The 14,832-nt window shown below is 36.3% G+C and overlaps 3 protein-coding genes across 4 annotated transcripts in view; 2 read left to right on the forward strand and 1 right to left on the reverse strand.

Moving 5' to 3' along the window:
* The window catches only part of LOC149039210 (uncharacterized), a 2,490-nt gene extending 1,090 nt beyond the window's left edge, over nt 1-1,400 (forward strand). Inside the window, exon 1 of the mRNA XM_089183632.1 lies at nt 1-1,400. This exon is cut by the window's left edge and continues 1,090 nt beyond it. Within this exon, the coding sequence (XP_089039758.1) occupies nt 1-252 (252 nt within the window). The 3' untranslated portion in view covers nt 253-1,400.
* Nucleotides 1,401-4,669: 3,269 nt separating this feature from the next.
* LOC149039211 (charged multivesicular body protein 6-A-like) lies at nt 4,670-10,865 on the forward strand. 2 transcript variants are annotated; one of them, XM_089186029.1, is made up of 10 exons: nt 4,670-5,425; nt 5,856-5,963; nt 6,366-6,410; nt 7,144-7,208; nt 7,816-7,906; nt 8,430-8,537; nt 8,775-8,840; nt 8,923-9,003; nt 9,468-9,537; nt 9,849-10,865. In XM_089186029.1, exons 2-10 carry the CDS (start codon nt 5,886-5,888, stop codon nt 9,905-9,907), a joined length of 663 nt encoding a protein of 220 aa, XP_089042155.1. In that variant the 5' UTR covers nt 4,670-5,425; nt 5,856-5,885; the 3' UTR covers nt 9,908-10,865. The 2 variants fall into 2 exon arrangements, with proteins under 2 accessions (XP_089042155.1, XP_089042156.1); XM_089186030.1 differs by having other exon boundaries at nt 7,819-7,906.
* Nucleotides 10,782-14,832, reverse strand: LOC113673664 (putative tRNA(His) guanylyltransferase). Its single transcript, XM_027190081.2, has 7 exons — nt 14,654-14,832; nt 14,445-14,576; nt 14,022-14,066; nt 13,435-13,604; nt 13,235-13,323; nt 11,770-11,877; nt 10,782-11,114 (listed from the first exon to the last, which is right to left on the reverse strand). Exons 1-7 carry the CDS (start codon nt 14,755-14,757, stop codon nt 10,986-10,988), a joined length of 777 nt encoding a protein of 258 aa, XP_027045882.2. The 5' UTR covers nt 14,758-14,832; the 3' UTR covers nt 10,782-10,985.

A 14,832-nucleotide genomic window follows, 5' to 3' on the forward strand; every position in this document is an offset into this window, starting at 1 on the left:
GAGCAGGATTTAGTTTTCTTTTACAAAGGCTATGTTGTTAAGGTTTTGCTGGGTTTGGTAGGTATCTTTTACTGTCCAAAATGTGAATGCCTGTGCTTGGAACCTGATGAAATTGAGAAGGATGGTGAAAATAGTGTATGCTGTGATCAGTGTGCACTGTGGTATCACTGGGAATGTGAAGACCTCACTATTGAACCAGAAGAACTTCACTGGCTATGCTCCTCTTGCAAACAGCTTTACTTAATCGAATAAATCAATCAGTGTCATTTAATATGTAAGACAGATATCAGTACTATAGCTCTAGTCCTTTTTGTTGAATTTTTTTATATTATAAAGGTATCTAAAAGTTATGGTGGATATTTCTTAGCGACTGAACAGCTCTCTGCTTACTTTACATGCAGTGAATGAGCATAACAGTTTTCAACTTTACATATCACTGCAAGACTGTCTAGGAAGAATACAGGCACTAGTATTTTTGGTTCTCTTTAAAATATTTATTACTCACATAGGGGAGGAAGAAGATTGCATAGGCTACAACATGTAATGAGGATGTCATCACACAAAGGAAGGCAGCTCATTGGCATTATATGACTTAAAATCTTGAAGTGTTTGACCCTACCTATTGCCTGCTCTACATAAATGCGCACATTTGCCAACCTTGATGTTTCTAACACATCTTGTGATGGTATTTGGAAGTTGCCCACACAACACTTATCTCCAAAACCCATTTAGCCAAGGGTTTCTCTTTGCCGAGTTAATTATTTTTCAATAGTATGTTAGCCTGTCTGGACGAAAAAGTTTTAAGGGCACGTAAACATATTTATTTCAATTTTTCCTCTGCCCAATTAAGTTGCAAAAAGTCTTTAGAAAAAGCAGTACTGTGACCTTCTGGCATTATGTCAGCCGCGAGGTCACGTTCTAAGAAAACGATCCCAGTGTTCCCATAAAAACGCAGAGAATAAAAGGTTTTTCGCCTAGAGAAAAAAGGTCACTCACCTTTATCAATGTCTTATCTTTTTTAGCGATGGATATTGATTCTTGTTCCTGAACAAAGCGAAAATTTAACGAGGGTAGCGATGCGCGTCTTATTATCGTAAGAGATTCTAGGACTCGTTGCCTAGCAACGAGGTTTTGTTTGACCCCCAACCAATATGGCCGCTAAAACCGTGGAAGGATCTAAAAATAGAGAGAAATATATCCACACGATAAAAGCCGCTGATAAATTGAAGTTTGTAGAATGTCGCAACAGGTTAGAGCGGGTCATTAAGTCGCGCAAAAACACGCCCGAAGAAAAATCAAAGTCAGGCAGCATAGAAGAAAAAAGCAAAGAATGGCTAACACCAGAAAAACTACAACAGAGGGCAAACGGTGAAGCAACTGGGGCTTTGCATGATCAAAGAAAACCTTCTTCTCCATCCACACTTAACCGCGCTGTAATACTTTGGCTGATGTTAATGAAAAACCGAAGAAACTTGTTAAACAATATGAAGTGAAATTCGCTTCAAGAGGAGCTATGATGTTGTCTATAGCTCGAGGATTTGAGGTAAATTCAGGGTTCGCAAAACCCCTACCACGACCATCAATTCACGTGATTTTTGATGTAAACAAACCCCGAAAGTTCGGACTTTGAGTCAAGCTCGCAGCATATGTGTCCAAACTTCGGCTTTGGAAATTTTTCTTAAATAACGTCCCTCTTTCAAGAAGCGTGTCTTCGCTCAAAATTGACATCTTTCTTTTGTCATTTATTTGATCGTTTATTAAGCAAGTTGTCATTTCGCGGTCGTTGAAGCAGATACTAAGAATGTTACAGGAAGTGTTGCGGCATGGAATAATCGAACTAGTTCTGCATACATATATGTTATTTGCCGGCTGGGAGGTCCGTATGGTGAAAAACTGTGACCGAGGTCTTGAAAATACTGCCCGAGGCCCGGTAGTTAGATAACGGCGTAATATGTGACTAACACAGTCTATATACTGTAAGATTTTACGCCACTAACCCAGTCGGTGATTTAATTATAATAAATTAAAATATAATTAATTTATATTACTGGCGTAAAATGTTACATATATATATATATCACCGACTGGAAGAAATTACGCCGTTAGTTACTGGCGTAAAATCTTCCATATATAACTACCGACTGGAAGAAATTACGCCGTTAGTTACTGGCGTAAAATCTGCCATATAAACACAACCGACTGGAAGAAATTACGCCGTTAGTTACTGGCGTAAAATCTTCCATATAAACACAACCGACTGCAACAAATTACGCCGTTAGTTACTGGCGTAAAATCTTCCATATAAACACAACCGACTGGAAGAAATTACGCCGTTAGTTACTGGCGTAAAATCTTCCACATAAAACAACCGACTGCAACAAATTACGCCGTTAGTTACTGGCGTAAAATCGTCCATATAAACACAACCGACTGGAAGAAATTACGCCGTTAGTTACTGGCGTAAAATCTTCCATATAAACACAACCGACTGCAACAAATTACGCCGTTAGTTACTGGCGTAATTGCTATTGTTATAACAAAGTCTTTATTTCCTTGCAGAGAGATGTTACAACTGTGGTAAAGTCGGGCCCAATGCCCAAGTCCGAAGCGTCGCCGAACAAAAGAATACAGAGGGGACAGTGACGTGGGTGCTCTTCACTACCACTTCCACGGCACTGTCCGAAATCTAAAAATTTCGAAATAAAGAGTTTTTTGAGTGTGAAATGTGTCATAATGCATTCTGCCTAAATATGGCAAGCCAATTGTAGCAATATTCAATACTAAAATTCAATTTCAATTCAATGAAATTCAATTTCAATTCAATGAGATTCAAGTTCAATTCAATGAAATTCAAGTTCAATTCAATGAAATTCAATTTCAATTCAATGAAATTCAATTTCAATTCAATGAAATTCAATTTCAATTCAATGAGATTCAAGTTCAATTCAATGAAATTCAAGTTCAATTCAATGAAATTCAATTTCAATTCAATTTCAATTCAATGGAAATTTAATGGAAATTGAATTGAACTTGAATTTCATTGAATTGAACTTGAATCTCATTGAATTGAAATTGAATTTCATTGAATTGAAATTGAATTTCATTGAATTGAAATTGAATTTCATTGAATTGAACTTGAATTTCATTGAATTGAACTTGAATTTCATTGAATTGAAATTAAATTTCATTGAATTGAACTTGAATTTCATTGAATTGAACTTGAATTTCATTGAATTGAACTTGAATTTTAGTATTGAATATTGCTACAATTGGCTTGCCATACATACCTAAATCCAAATAGCAGGGGAAAACGTGGGTAATGACTTGAAAATGTGAACTGGAACGATAACACATCCTAACACACGCACACACACAAAAAAAAAGCAATACAAGGCATTCGAATTCAAAGTTAACTGTAATCATTTTTTTAAAATTTATGGTAGAGGCACATCTATGACTCTACAGTAAGAAAGTTGGAACAAACGAAATGCCCGTCCATACCTTGTCCCTTGTCAAGCTTAAAGAAAAATTTGTCGCACCTCTTACTAAGGTGGCCTCGCTAAAACATAGAAAAAAAATTAATATACCTTCCCGCTAAGTAATTTTTCACGCCAGCCGCAAACGGCGTAATTTCTTCCAGTCGGTTGTGTTTATATGTACGATTTTACGCCAGTAACTAACGGCGTAATTTCTTCCAGTCGGTTGTGTTTATATGTACAACTTTACGCCAGTAACTAACGGCGTAATTTATTCCAGTCGGTTGTCTTATATGGAAGATTTTACACCAGTAACTAACGGCGTAATTTCTTCAGTCGGTTGTGTTTATATGGAAGATTTTACGCCAGTAACTAACGGCGTAATTTCTTCCAGTCAGTTGTGTTTATATGTACAACTTTACGCCAGTAACCAACGGCGTAATTTATTCCAGTCGGTTGTCTTATATGGAAGATTTTACGCCAGTAACTAACGGCGTAATTTCTTGCAGTCGGTTGTGTTTATATGGAAGATTTTACGCCAGTAACTAACGGCGTAATTTTTTGCAGTCGGTTGTGTTTATATGGAAGATTTTACGCCAGTAACTAACGGCGTAGTTTCTTCCAGTCGGTAGTTATATATGGAAGATTTTACGCCAGTAACTAACGGCGTAGTTTCTTCCAGTCGGTAGTTATATATGGAAGATTTTACGCCAGTAACTAACGGCGTAATTTCTTCCAGTCGGTAGTTATATATGGAAGATTTTACGCCAGTAACTAACGGCGTAATTTCTTCCAGTCGGTAGTTATATATGGAAGATTTTACGCCAGTAACTAACGGCGTAATTTCTTCCAGTCGGTAGTTATATATGGAAGATTTTACGCCAGTAACTAACGGCGTAATTTCTTCCAGTCGGTAGTTATATATGGAAGATTTTACGCCAGTAACTAACGGCGTAATTTCTTCCAGTCGGTAGTTATATATGGAAGATTTTACGCCAGTAACTAACGGCGTAATTTCTTCCAGTCGGTGATATATATATATATATGTAACATTTTACGCCAGTAGTATAAATTAATTATATTTTAATTTATTATAATTTAATCACCGACTGAGTTAGTGGCGTAAAATCTTACAGTATATAGACTGTGTTAGTCGCATATTACGCCGTTATATATATTCCCTATTCATTTTTCAAAAAATAGTTTTGCAGTGCTTCTGTAAGTGTGAATTAAATAATTATTTGACTATGAGTGATGATAGGTTTTCAGGAGGTCAAAGGATACGATGTTTCATGAACATAAAAACAATAAATAAATGCACATAGTTCTATTTGACTCGTTACGAAAACAGTTTGTTTAATTTTTAATAATTAACTGACTGATTTATTAATTTGGGCGACCAACTAGGAGGCCCGGGCACCTCAGCTAAAATGTTTGGGAGCCCTTTGGGCTCCCCGAAATTTTGATTTGGGCGACCATCTTTTAGGCCTGGGCACCCAAGCTAAAACGCTTGGGAGCCCGAAGGGCTCCCTGAAATTTTCCTTAGAGCACAGCCTTGCTTTGCACTCTTCAAAAAATGCAGTTTGTTTTCTCTTTATGAATACATGTTCCAAGAAAGAAGGTGGCTTCTTCAACAGTTCCCTCTTTGGTCACTTTCTCCATCTTCTTTACCACTTTGGACTTGCCTTGTTTTTTCTGAACTGGATGAGGCGCTCTTTCCCACTGTTGCCACTACACGACTTCATCAAGAGGAGCATCTTTCATGACAATGTCAAGCCAGGCAGGGCATTTATCACATTTGTTCATCATGCATTTTTCTTTGGTGCTGTCGCAGACAAAGTGATCAAGAAATGACCCAGAATACGAAGGAAAACTTGGTACTTTTTTGCTAAGACATTCACAGAGCATCTTCACGTTGTCATGGTACTAGCAGAGGCAAACTTGTCGTGGTATGGCTGCTTGCAGCAAAACATTTTTTGGCCTCAAAGAGCAGAATTTACTGAACCCTATTTTGACATGGGTTTTTCCTTCTGAAACATTCCAAATGTCTCTTTCAATGACCAGATTAAGTGCCTCTTTTGGAGCTAAGACTTCTTTCCATTTTCTTTAATGCTCACAAAGTCTCTGCGTCCCGGTGCTTGACGAGAAATAGAATCATGGAAGTAGAATTCTTGAATAGAATCTACTGTGGACTTGGCAGTGCATGTGTCACTATTTGACTTCTGGTGTTTACTTGATACAGAAAGTCCACTTGACTTTGTAATCTTTGCAATATTTGCTTTTCATTTCCTTGGGCTGTTTGGAAGTAAGGAGGAAACTTTGTGTACTGCTTTACCTAAAGCTTGGGGAGATTTTACTAACCCTTTATTTCCTTTTTAGAGACAAAAACATTAAAAATTTGGAAGAATTATGGGATGCGTCATGAGCAAGAAGATAGGCCCTGAGCCTGAAGAACAAAATATTACAGAACAAGACAGAGTTATTTTGGTGAGTAGCCAAGGCTTAACGTTAAGCTTTATAGGAGCTTTATAGATTGCCATCAAGTGCTTCTGTTCTGAGGAGAAGTACACAGAAGGTTTCATCTTGCATCAAGGCATGTTGACATCCGTTCTACTAAGAACGATTGACTGGCCACTGTTAAAAACCAAATGCAATGGCCTCTTTGTTAAAAATCAAAAGATACCAAGAAACAGGCAAGGAATATTTCACAATGGTGCAAATGATTGTGAAAGATGAGGGTTACTAATGTTTTTCTGCTAGAGCAACATTTGATGCCAGAGAATTCCCACCCAGCCCACCCTCTTCCCTGCAAACACACATTATTATTATTATTATTATTATTATTATTATTATTATCATCATTAATGTTATTCTGGTCATTTCATGTAGGAACTGAAGGGGCAAAGGGATTTGTTCCAACAAAACCAAAGAAAGGTAGAAAGGAATCATTTTTCCAAAATGTCTTTAATAGAGCTCTAGCCTCAAATCAGTCCTTAGATCACATACTCTGGGGTTCCAATAGTTGCCATCTGTTTCAAGCAATACCCCTACTTCCTCTGAAATTTATCTCATTAGAGTGAAACTTGAGTTTTTATTAGCCACCTGCATTACATTTTTTACTGTGTACTTCAAAATTTATTGAGATCGCAATTTTTACATTTATAGTATGTGTCAAATGTAACTCCAAATAGTTTTGGTGTTATTTCACATCAAATTTCTGATCTGTCGTGAGTTCTGTAGCTAGCTTCCTCTTTTATCCCTTAAACTCCCAATTTAAATTTTTAATTCTCCTCTCTAGCTGCTTCACATTTCCTTGTAAATTAGTTTCAAGAATTTAGTATAATTATATCTAGATAACGTCTGCCTGATAAATTTGAGTATTCTCATAACCTGCTTGCTGGATAATGAATGGATATTATAGGGGGAAGTCGCATATTAATCACTATTGGGAGTTGTTGTAGTTCTCTTTGGCTCTCTATTATATTGATTACCCGCTGTGATAACTTTGGCTCAGATTTACAATACTCTAAAATTGAGCCATGCCCTTCAAATTACATGCTTCAAAAATCAATGTGATGAGTTCTTTATACATAGTGTTTAAGTACAACCCAAATGTACTTGTCTTATCAGCATCTGAGAGTTTTTTATCATTTCTACTTGAAACTAGATACAACTGGATATTGCAAAAGAAAGACAACTGGCTGAAAGGTTGTTGCAGGAAGGAAAGAAAAAGTAAGTTTTGACAATGTTTTAAAGTGAAGGACCTCGAGGTCTTGAGATTGCAGTATTAATAATAACCAGATAATGCAGTTGTGTCAACTGAGTTGATAAATGATGTTAGTTGGCTATCGTAAAGAGTTTGTAAAGCTTATAACCCTTCTCAGAGCAAAAGCCCTTTTGTTAACCCATTTTGTTTTCTCTTTTGCTCTGGTGACAGGTTAATGCTCAAAACATCAGCTTTAGAAACTCTTTACAGAGGCCAACTTACATTATCAACTTAGTTTATAAAACTAAAATGATCTACAGTATGAACAGTTTACATAAGTTACAGTTCCTGAGACAGTAAGGTTTTTTATTTGCTTTGCTGCAATAAAAAGTCTCAAGGAAGCACAATGAATTAAGTTAAATACAGCAATGTGTATAATAAGGGAACCTATATATATGAAGCCATGAGGCTTATATAAGATTAGATTTCCTACAGAAAGAACATAAGGTCATAATAACATATAGCATCAAACAAGATGCATATGTGGTGAGCCAGATCTGGGTCAAGGGGGAAAATAAGGAAAAATTATTATTGATAACTGAGGAAAGTGAAATTTCCTTTTTTTTTATTGAGCAGTGAAGCAAAGCTTCTGCTTAGGAAGAGGAAATACCAAGAGCAGATATTGGAGAGGACAGACAGCCAGCTGAAGAACTTAAAGGAAATGGTTTGTTGACAAATGTATAAATTATACTCATGCTCTTCATCAAAGTCATAGGAGCTTACCAGCATATTGTGACTCAACCTGCTGAAATCTCAGTTTATGACTTGAGACAAAGATGGACTTTAACTTATATTAACTTTAAAGGTTTTTTTTAGACTAAAAAGCTGACATAGATTTATTGCTCAGTAAATATTAAGGATTTTTGTTGTTGGGGGAGGCAATTTTTACTGGGTAAGTGCAGCTGGCTTCCAAGAATTCCGGTAATTGTGAAGAAGAGCTCCCCAAAAAACCTGTCGGCCGACAGTCAGCCGACAGGTTTTTTGGGGAGCTCTTCTTCACAATTACCAGAATTCCTATCTCATTATAGTCCATTCTTTTAGCAATAATTGGCCCCATCTTAGTCACTTTTGGTAACATGATAACAGCCTTAAACTGCAAATCTTTTTTCCTTTTTCACTCTTTGCAATTGACCCTTCATAAAGTAAAAGATTCAAGTAAGAGACAAACAGTGATCATCTTATAACAGGTACAAAATGTAGAAGATGCTAAGTCTGCTTGTCAACTGGCTCAGATTGAATTTCAAGTGGAATTTGTACTAGAGCATGGAAAGGAAGCTCTGAAGGAAATGGATGAGGTGTGAAAAATAAAAAGAATTAATCTTTTCTTTGATCTTTGCATCAATTTATTAATTCCATATTAGTGACTCAGAACATGAGCTGATAACTGGAGTTGGGTGAACCAATCAGGACATTAGAAATGAAATATTTGCAGTTGAAAATTCAACGATTACTACTATAACATGTCAAAATTTGCAAGTAGAATGTTATGTCAATTTTTTTTTCTGGTCAGTGAATTGTAATTTTTGTCACAGATAATGTCCATAAAAGATGTAGAAAGAATAATGGATGAAACCAGGGAAGGAATTGAGTATCAGAGGGTGAGTTATACTGATTAAAAAACTTTGATTTCTGCAGTTTTTAACCAAATGTTAACAAACATTTTTTGTTTTCTTTCCACAGAAGATTGACAAACTTGTAAGTGAAAGTTTGACTCAGAAAGATGAAGATGCTGTGTTACAAGAATTGGAGGACATGACAAAGGTTTGAACTCTGTACCTTGTGTTGTCCTTATTTTCACACCAGGGTCCTTGATCATGTGCAGCAGAGTGGGAATGGAGATGCATAGATGATGCAAGGGGTATGAAGCCAACCTCTTTCCCAGAGTCTTTCTTCTTCCCTTCTTTTATAGCAAAAGAAGGGAAGAAGAGAGGTCCTGGGAACCAGGTTTGTTGAAAGCTAGAACACGTTTGATTTAATCCTGTAAGTCCCACTAGTGGCCTAGACAGAATTTCTTCTCACACTGTCAGTACGATATCAATGAGAATAAAGAAAAATATAAATTTGGGGATTATTGGTTAATCTAATTCCAAATTGTTTAAACTAACATCACATGAACTGTATGACAGACAGTAAGAAGATTTATCAATGAAATTTTGGGAGTTAAGGATTAATAAGGGGGGGAGGTGTGAAAGATGTTTTAAATACCCTTTTCCTTTTGTGGTTAGTCTGTGACAGAGAAGCCTCCAGAAGTACCAACAGAAGAACCATTACCAGAAGTTACCTCAAAAGAACTTGGTATGTATGAGCTGTATTGCACAATTACATCCTGCCAGGATCTTTTTACCCTTTTTTTGTTGCCCCAAAAAATATCCATACCCATCCAATAGTGGATTTTCTTAATTTAAACTGCAGCTTTATATCATACTATCCTTTCAAAATTGTTTCAAGTTAGACCTCCCCTCACCCTGGAATTTTTAGTTACCCTTCTTAGGGCATGTATGGATATTTTCTGGACTCACACATTGTTGTGAAATTTATAGCAGGAACTAGGTTGTTGGTCAACTCTCAATGTATGTTTATTATTCTCTTTTTTTATTTTCTAACAGTTGAGAAAAGACAGAAGGAGAAGAAAGATTACAGAAAAGCAGAAATGGTTCCAGCATAGACATAGCTGAAGTATTTCTATTTTACACACAATTTTTGATGATGTATTTTGCTACATTTCATTAGATTGATAGTACTTTGTTGTATTGTTGTTTCAGTTTATGGCTAGTGCTTTTCGCCTTTTATAAAACTCTCTTAGTTATAGCACAGCATGGCTAAGATAAAGTAAAAAATTTTAATAAACACAAGAAACCTCATTAACACGTGGCCATGATGGATCTCTCTACACTAATCCCATTATCCCTAATGATACGTATTAACTCATTAGCATTCAAAGAACTGAACAATAACAGAACATTCCATTCAGCTAATTATCTGTACAAGATATTTAACCTGAGTTTACTGTCAGTAGTAACATTTAATACTGTGAGGTTCAGAGCCAAAATTGCTGTTTTATTTTAAAACCTTTATCAGTCATTGCCTTAGCAGACATTTAATAGCAGAAAAAAACCAAAATGAATCAAAAAGCTCCAATCACAACTTGGAAACATAGCCATGTAAAGGGTTTTGTCCTGAACTGTATGCCTTCTTGCTTGCGGTTTCTTAGCAAAATTTATTTAAGAAATACTGTCCTTAAATTTTGTTAGATTAAGTGGATGAGAATGTTCATGTGTGTTAGGATAATCTGAGTATTTTCTATTCCATTTAAAACAGTTAATAACCCCTGGATAGTTGATCTGGCTTAGGTCAAAGGTTCAGCCAGTGTAGTATTTTGGCTATAAATCGATTGTATTCTAGGGTGTCATTCATCAGCTTTGTGTTAATTCAATAGTTGTACCATGCTGATTTGTTTGTGTTGATTGCTGTCTACCTTTTTCCCCACCCACCCTCCCTCATTTTAGATCGCATGCAATTATGATAGTTGCAGCAGTTAGTGTGATTCATAGTTTTATTGTGTTTGTTTCAGCTTGTTATTATTTCTATCCTTGTACTTTTTTCAATAAAACTTCTTCTGGCCAAACACCATTTCATATTTTTGTTTTGGGAGCGAAAAGGGGGAATTAATACATCTAGCTTGAAGTTGTGGCAGCATTACAAAATATGTCCTTTGATCAAGATATTCCAAAAAACCAAAGTGGTTAACTGTCCAGGATTTCAGGATGTTCACTCCAAAATGTATCACCAATAATGTCAGTATGGTGGACAACAATCTGTCTCTTTGGTTTTCTAGCATTTTCTTCTTGAGCTGTGTCATTGATGTCACAAACCTAGTAGGAGATAAACATGGATACAATATAAAAATATGAACAATTTAACCCTTGACACCTTAGACTCAGTATCCATATTCTTCACACTCTTCTCTATACATTTCCTTTGATACTGACAACAGAGAATTCATTCAACAGTCAAAGCTTCTCAGGTGGGCAATAATTTCCTTTATTCTCATGAACTCAATGAATTACTCAGCAGTTTTACTGCAAGGAGAAATTAGATGCTGGTCTTTTTTAGGGTTTAACCCTTGATCCCTAAGAGTGACCAATCTCTAATTTCTCCTCATATTATCAACCCTGAATCAAGCACTGAGGTCACAAAATGAAATGATCACCATTTTAAAAATTTTTTAGATCAATATCAGTATTTGGGCAACTGCCCACCTACCCCTCCCTTAACCCGACATTAACCCTAACTTGTTATCAATTTACTGTTGTTGGGTTAGGGTAGGAGTAGATGGGCAGTTGCCCAGATACTGATACTGATCCAAATTTTTGATTGTTAAAAAACAAATTCTCCTTGTCATCATCGTAAGTAATGTATAGAGAACAATATGGAGAAAATGCATACTGATGTTAGCATGAGAAGGGTTGAAGGGTTTACATGAAATGGAAATTAAAATTGACAAACAAACTTAGAAAATAGTATTACCCTTTCCCAGACCAGAACTGATCCTTTTCTGTATATTTGAGGAAGGTTGTTATAATTCATGTTGAATACAGAGAAGAGAAGCTCATTCTTGTCACTGGAAACAGTTCCCTAATTGAAGGAGATAGAAAAAAGCACTGTCAGAAATAAGCTCACTCAAGGTAAGAGGAGAGGGAGGAGTTGGTAAAGCAAGGAGATATGGAGTATGGAGAAACTCCAGTGAGACTGAGTCTCTCTTTATTGTAAACACAAGCTTGCTGTGCTGGTGCTTGCATTGCCACAGGTTTGGTTTGATCTGGGGTTAGAGTGAACAGAGATGGATGGGCCAGGAAATGAACTGTTACTCCCCTGGTCATTTTCTACTTCATAAGTAGACATTTTACTCCTTCCCCTTGTGTTCTCCTTCGCTAACAATCCAAGGTAATAGGAAAACATTTCATGCAGAATTACTGAGCAGTTGAATGCCTAAAATTTCCCTGCACTGCAAGCTTTGTTGAGAAAAGGCCAAATGGGACACTAAGGGAAACAAGTTAGTGCCTTTCATATAGCTTATCTCTTGTGTTAAACAGCTTGAATGTGCTATACTGTACCAAGGGGAATTTGCTGACCATTGCAGTTTTGCTTATGAAATGTGAATATTGATCTCTACTAATATGAATCTGGACATCAATAACTGAGAGGCCTGGACTGGGTTCAGGCAGGGTGCATATTAGTATTTTCTCTTTCCATAAGATTGAGCAATTTTTTCAGCAAACAAGTCATAAGACTTCGGTAGAGCCAATGGCTATTCACCATGCTAATGCATTCTAATTGCAAAATTACTTTAGTATTTTACCACTTAGGTATCTGTGCATGTCTTATTAGTAATCTAGCAAGCAAGCAAGCAAAAAGTTTATTTCTAGCTTTAAGAAAGTTCTAGTTTCCCTCCCACCCACACCATTGACAGTTTTGGTTGTATCTTAATCTTATTCATGTTTGTTAATTATTCTTGATTACTGGACTCTTGGTTTATTGTATCTGTCAAATATGATTTATGTAATAGTCTAGTGTGTTATTTACATAGGATACAAACATTTAATAAACAATATCTGGTCCCAAAACAAGCCTCTGTCTGTTATGGTGTTTAGATACTGTGTTTGAAGAAAAACAATCACACACATGTACATCTATCATACCAAAGATTTTTGGAAATTTTCTGGGAAGAGGAATCTCAAAACAAATATTTAAAATTAGAGTTGATAGAAAGTTCTAAGAGAAAAAGCATTTTGTTACTTTAAAGTAGGACAGCTAAGTTGGAATCCAAGCTGCCCCACCAAATATTCTCAACTTTACCCTGTTGTAAAAATTTATGAATGGAGATAAAATTTTAACAAACTAAAAAGAAGAATGTTATGTGGCATGATGAGTGTGAGACAACCTTCATAATACAGATTGCCTTGAAAAATCAAGACACATCAGCTTTACTTACATTTAGTCTCTCCTCTGCCTCCTCTACTGTTAGACCTGACTGCTTTACCAGACACCAAAAGCATGTGTTGTAGAGGTTGTTAATGTGACCTACAGAAATCAAACAGACACTATGATGAAGGTTCTCTACAGTGGCCAATTTACATCATCAATTCAATTGATAAAACCAAATTATCATTGTTATAATATATTGGTATTTACAATCTGCCTGCCTCCAGCTCATGTAGTCTCTTAAGTTTTTCTCACTGGGATAAAGTACAACTCGTCCATCAAACATGGGTGGATAAAGCAGTTCTTGGGTAGGAAAAAATTGATTCCAATAGAATACATAGGATGAAGAGAACAGAGTAACAACATTTGTAACCAGCTTGCTGAAGAAGAGATTTAAAAAAAATTTATAATTAGGTGTATACAAGGTACTTGTTGGTAAGTGACCTAGTAAAAAGTATTTGAAACTAATCAGCAAATTATAGAAGAAATAATTTCTACTCATAATCATAGTTAAAACCACTGATAATGTATCAAGATGTTGATATATTAGTTTGGAAGGAAAATATCAACCCTTAACACCCTAAAGTTAGTGTGCAAATTCTCCATACTGTTCTCTGTACATTTCTAAGGGTGCTAACAAGGAGAATTTGTTTAACAATCAAGAGTTTTTTAGTCAGTGATCATTTTCATTATTCTCATGACCTTAATGTGTGATTTATGATTTTGTAACATTGTAAGGACAAATTAGCTCATAGAGGTCAAAGGGTGAACAGATAAAGATCAGTTTCAGTTTTCACCTTGCTCTTCTGCTGAACTGTGTTGTGCTCCTTTTGAAAACCAAACTGAAATGGAAAAATAAAAACATTCACTACAACAGGAACCAGTCCAACCAATGTGCTCACATTACTGCAAATAACGTCACATAAGAGTAGCTGTTATTGGGGGGTTGAGGAGCGGAACTCCCCCTCTATCCCTCTCTTTCAATCAAATTTAGTCCTCAAGGGTTAAAATAATTATCATAAAAATTGTTTTAAGGGAGTGCCTCTTTATCCTTGCAGGCAGGTCCTCTTTACCCTAGGGTTTCTGTTCCCACTACTATTATGTACATGAGGTCTGTGTCACAATCTTATCACCCCCCCCCCCCAGCTTCACAAACCCCTCCCCTCCTTCCCTTCCTTCTCCTCCTTCCCCCTTCCCCTCCCCCCCCCTTTGTACATTACCTGTATTCATCACTCTGTCCATATGCAATCACAATGTCAGTGAATTCCTTCATCACTGTCTCAGCACATTTATTCATAAGCTGCAGTGCTCTTCGATCGTTTGGTTTCTCAAAACCGTGGCCATCGGAAAATCTGAAATTACAATAAATTAGAATGAAATGAAGTAAAACCATCAAGTGATTTGGTAAGGAACATATTTGCACGTGTACCTGTGAAAATTTCTTCCATCGATTCGAATAACGATCCAGCAGTTCATAAGGCATTGATCGTTCTGTTCGAACTTTTTTACATATTCATATTTACTTTTTGCCATCTTATCAGATAATTTTGCCAGCAAACATGAAGAAGGTTATTCTTCCTTTTGCCGCGAAAAACCCGCCATATAAAC

This window comes from Pocillopora damicornis, chromosome 10, assembly GCF_964200805.1.
Source record: "Pocillopora damicornis chromosome 10, jaPocDami1.2, whole genome shotgun sequence".
In the NCBI taxonomy this organism is placed as follows: domain Eukaryota; kingdom Metazoa; phylum Cnidaria; class Anthozoa; order Scleractinia; family Pocilloporidae; genus Pocillopora; species Pocillopora damicornis.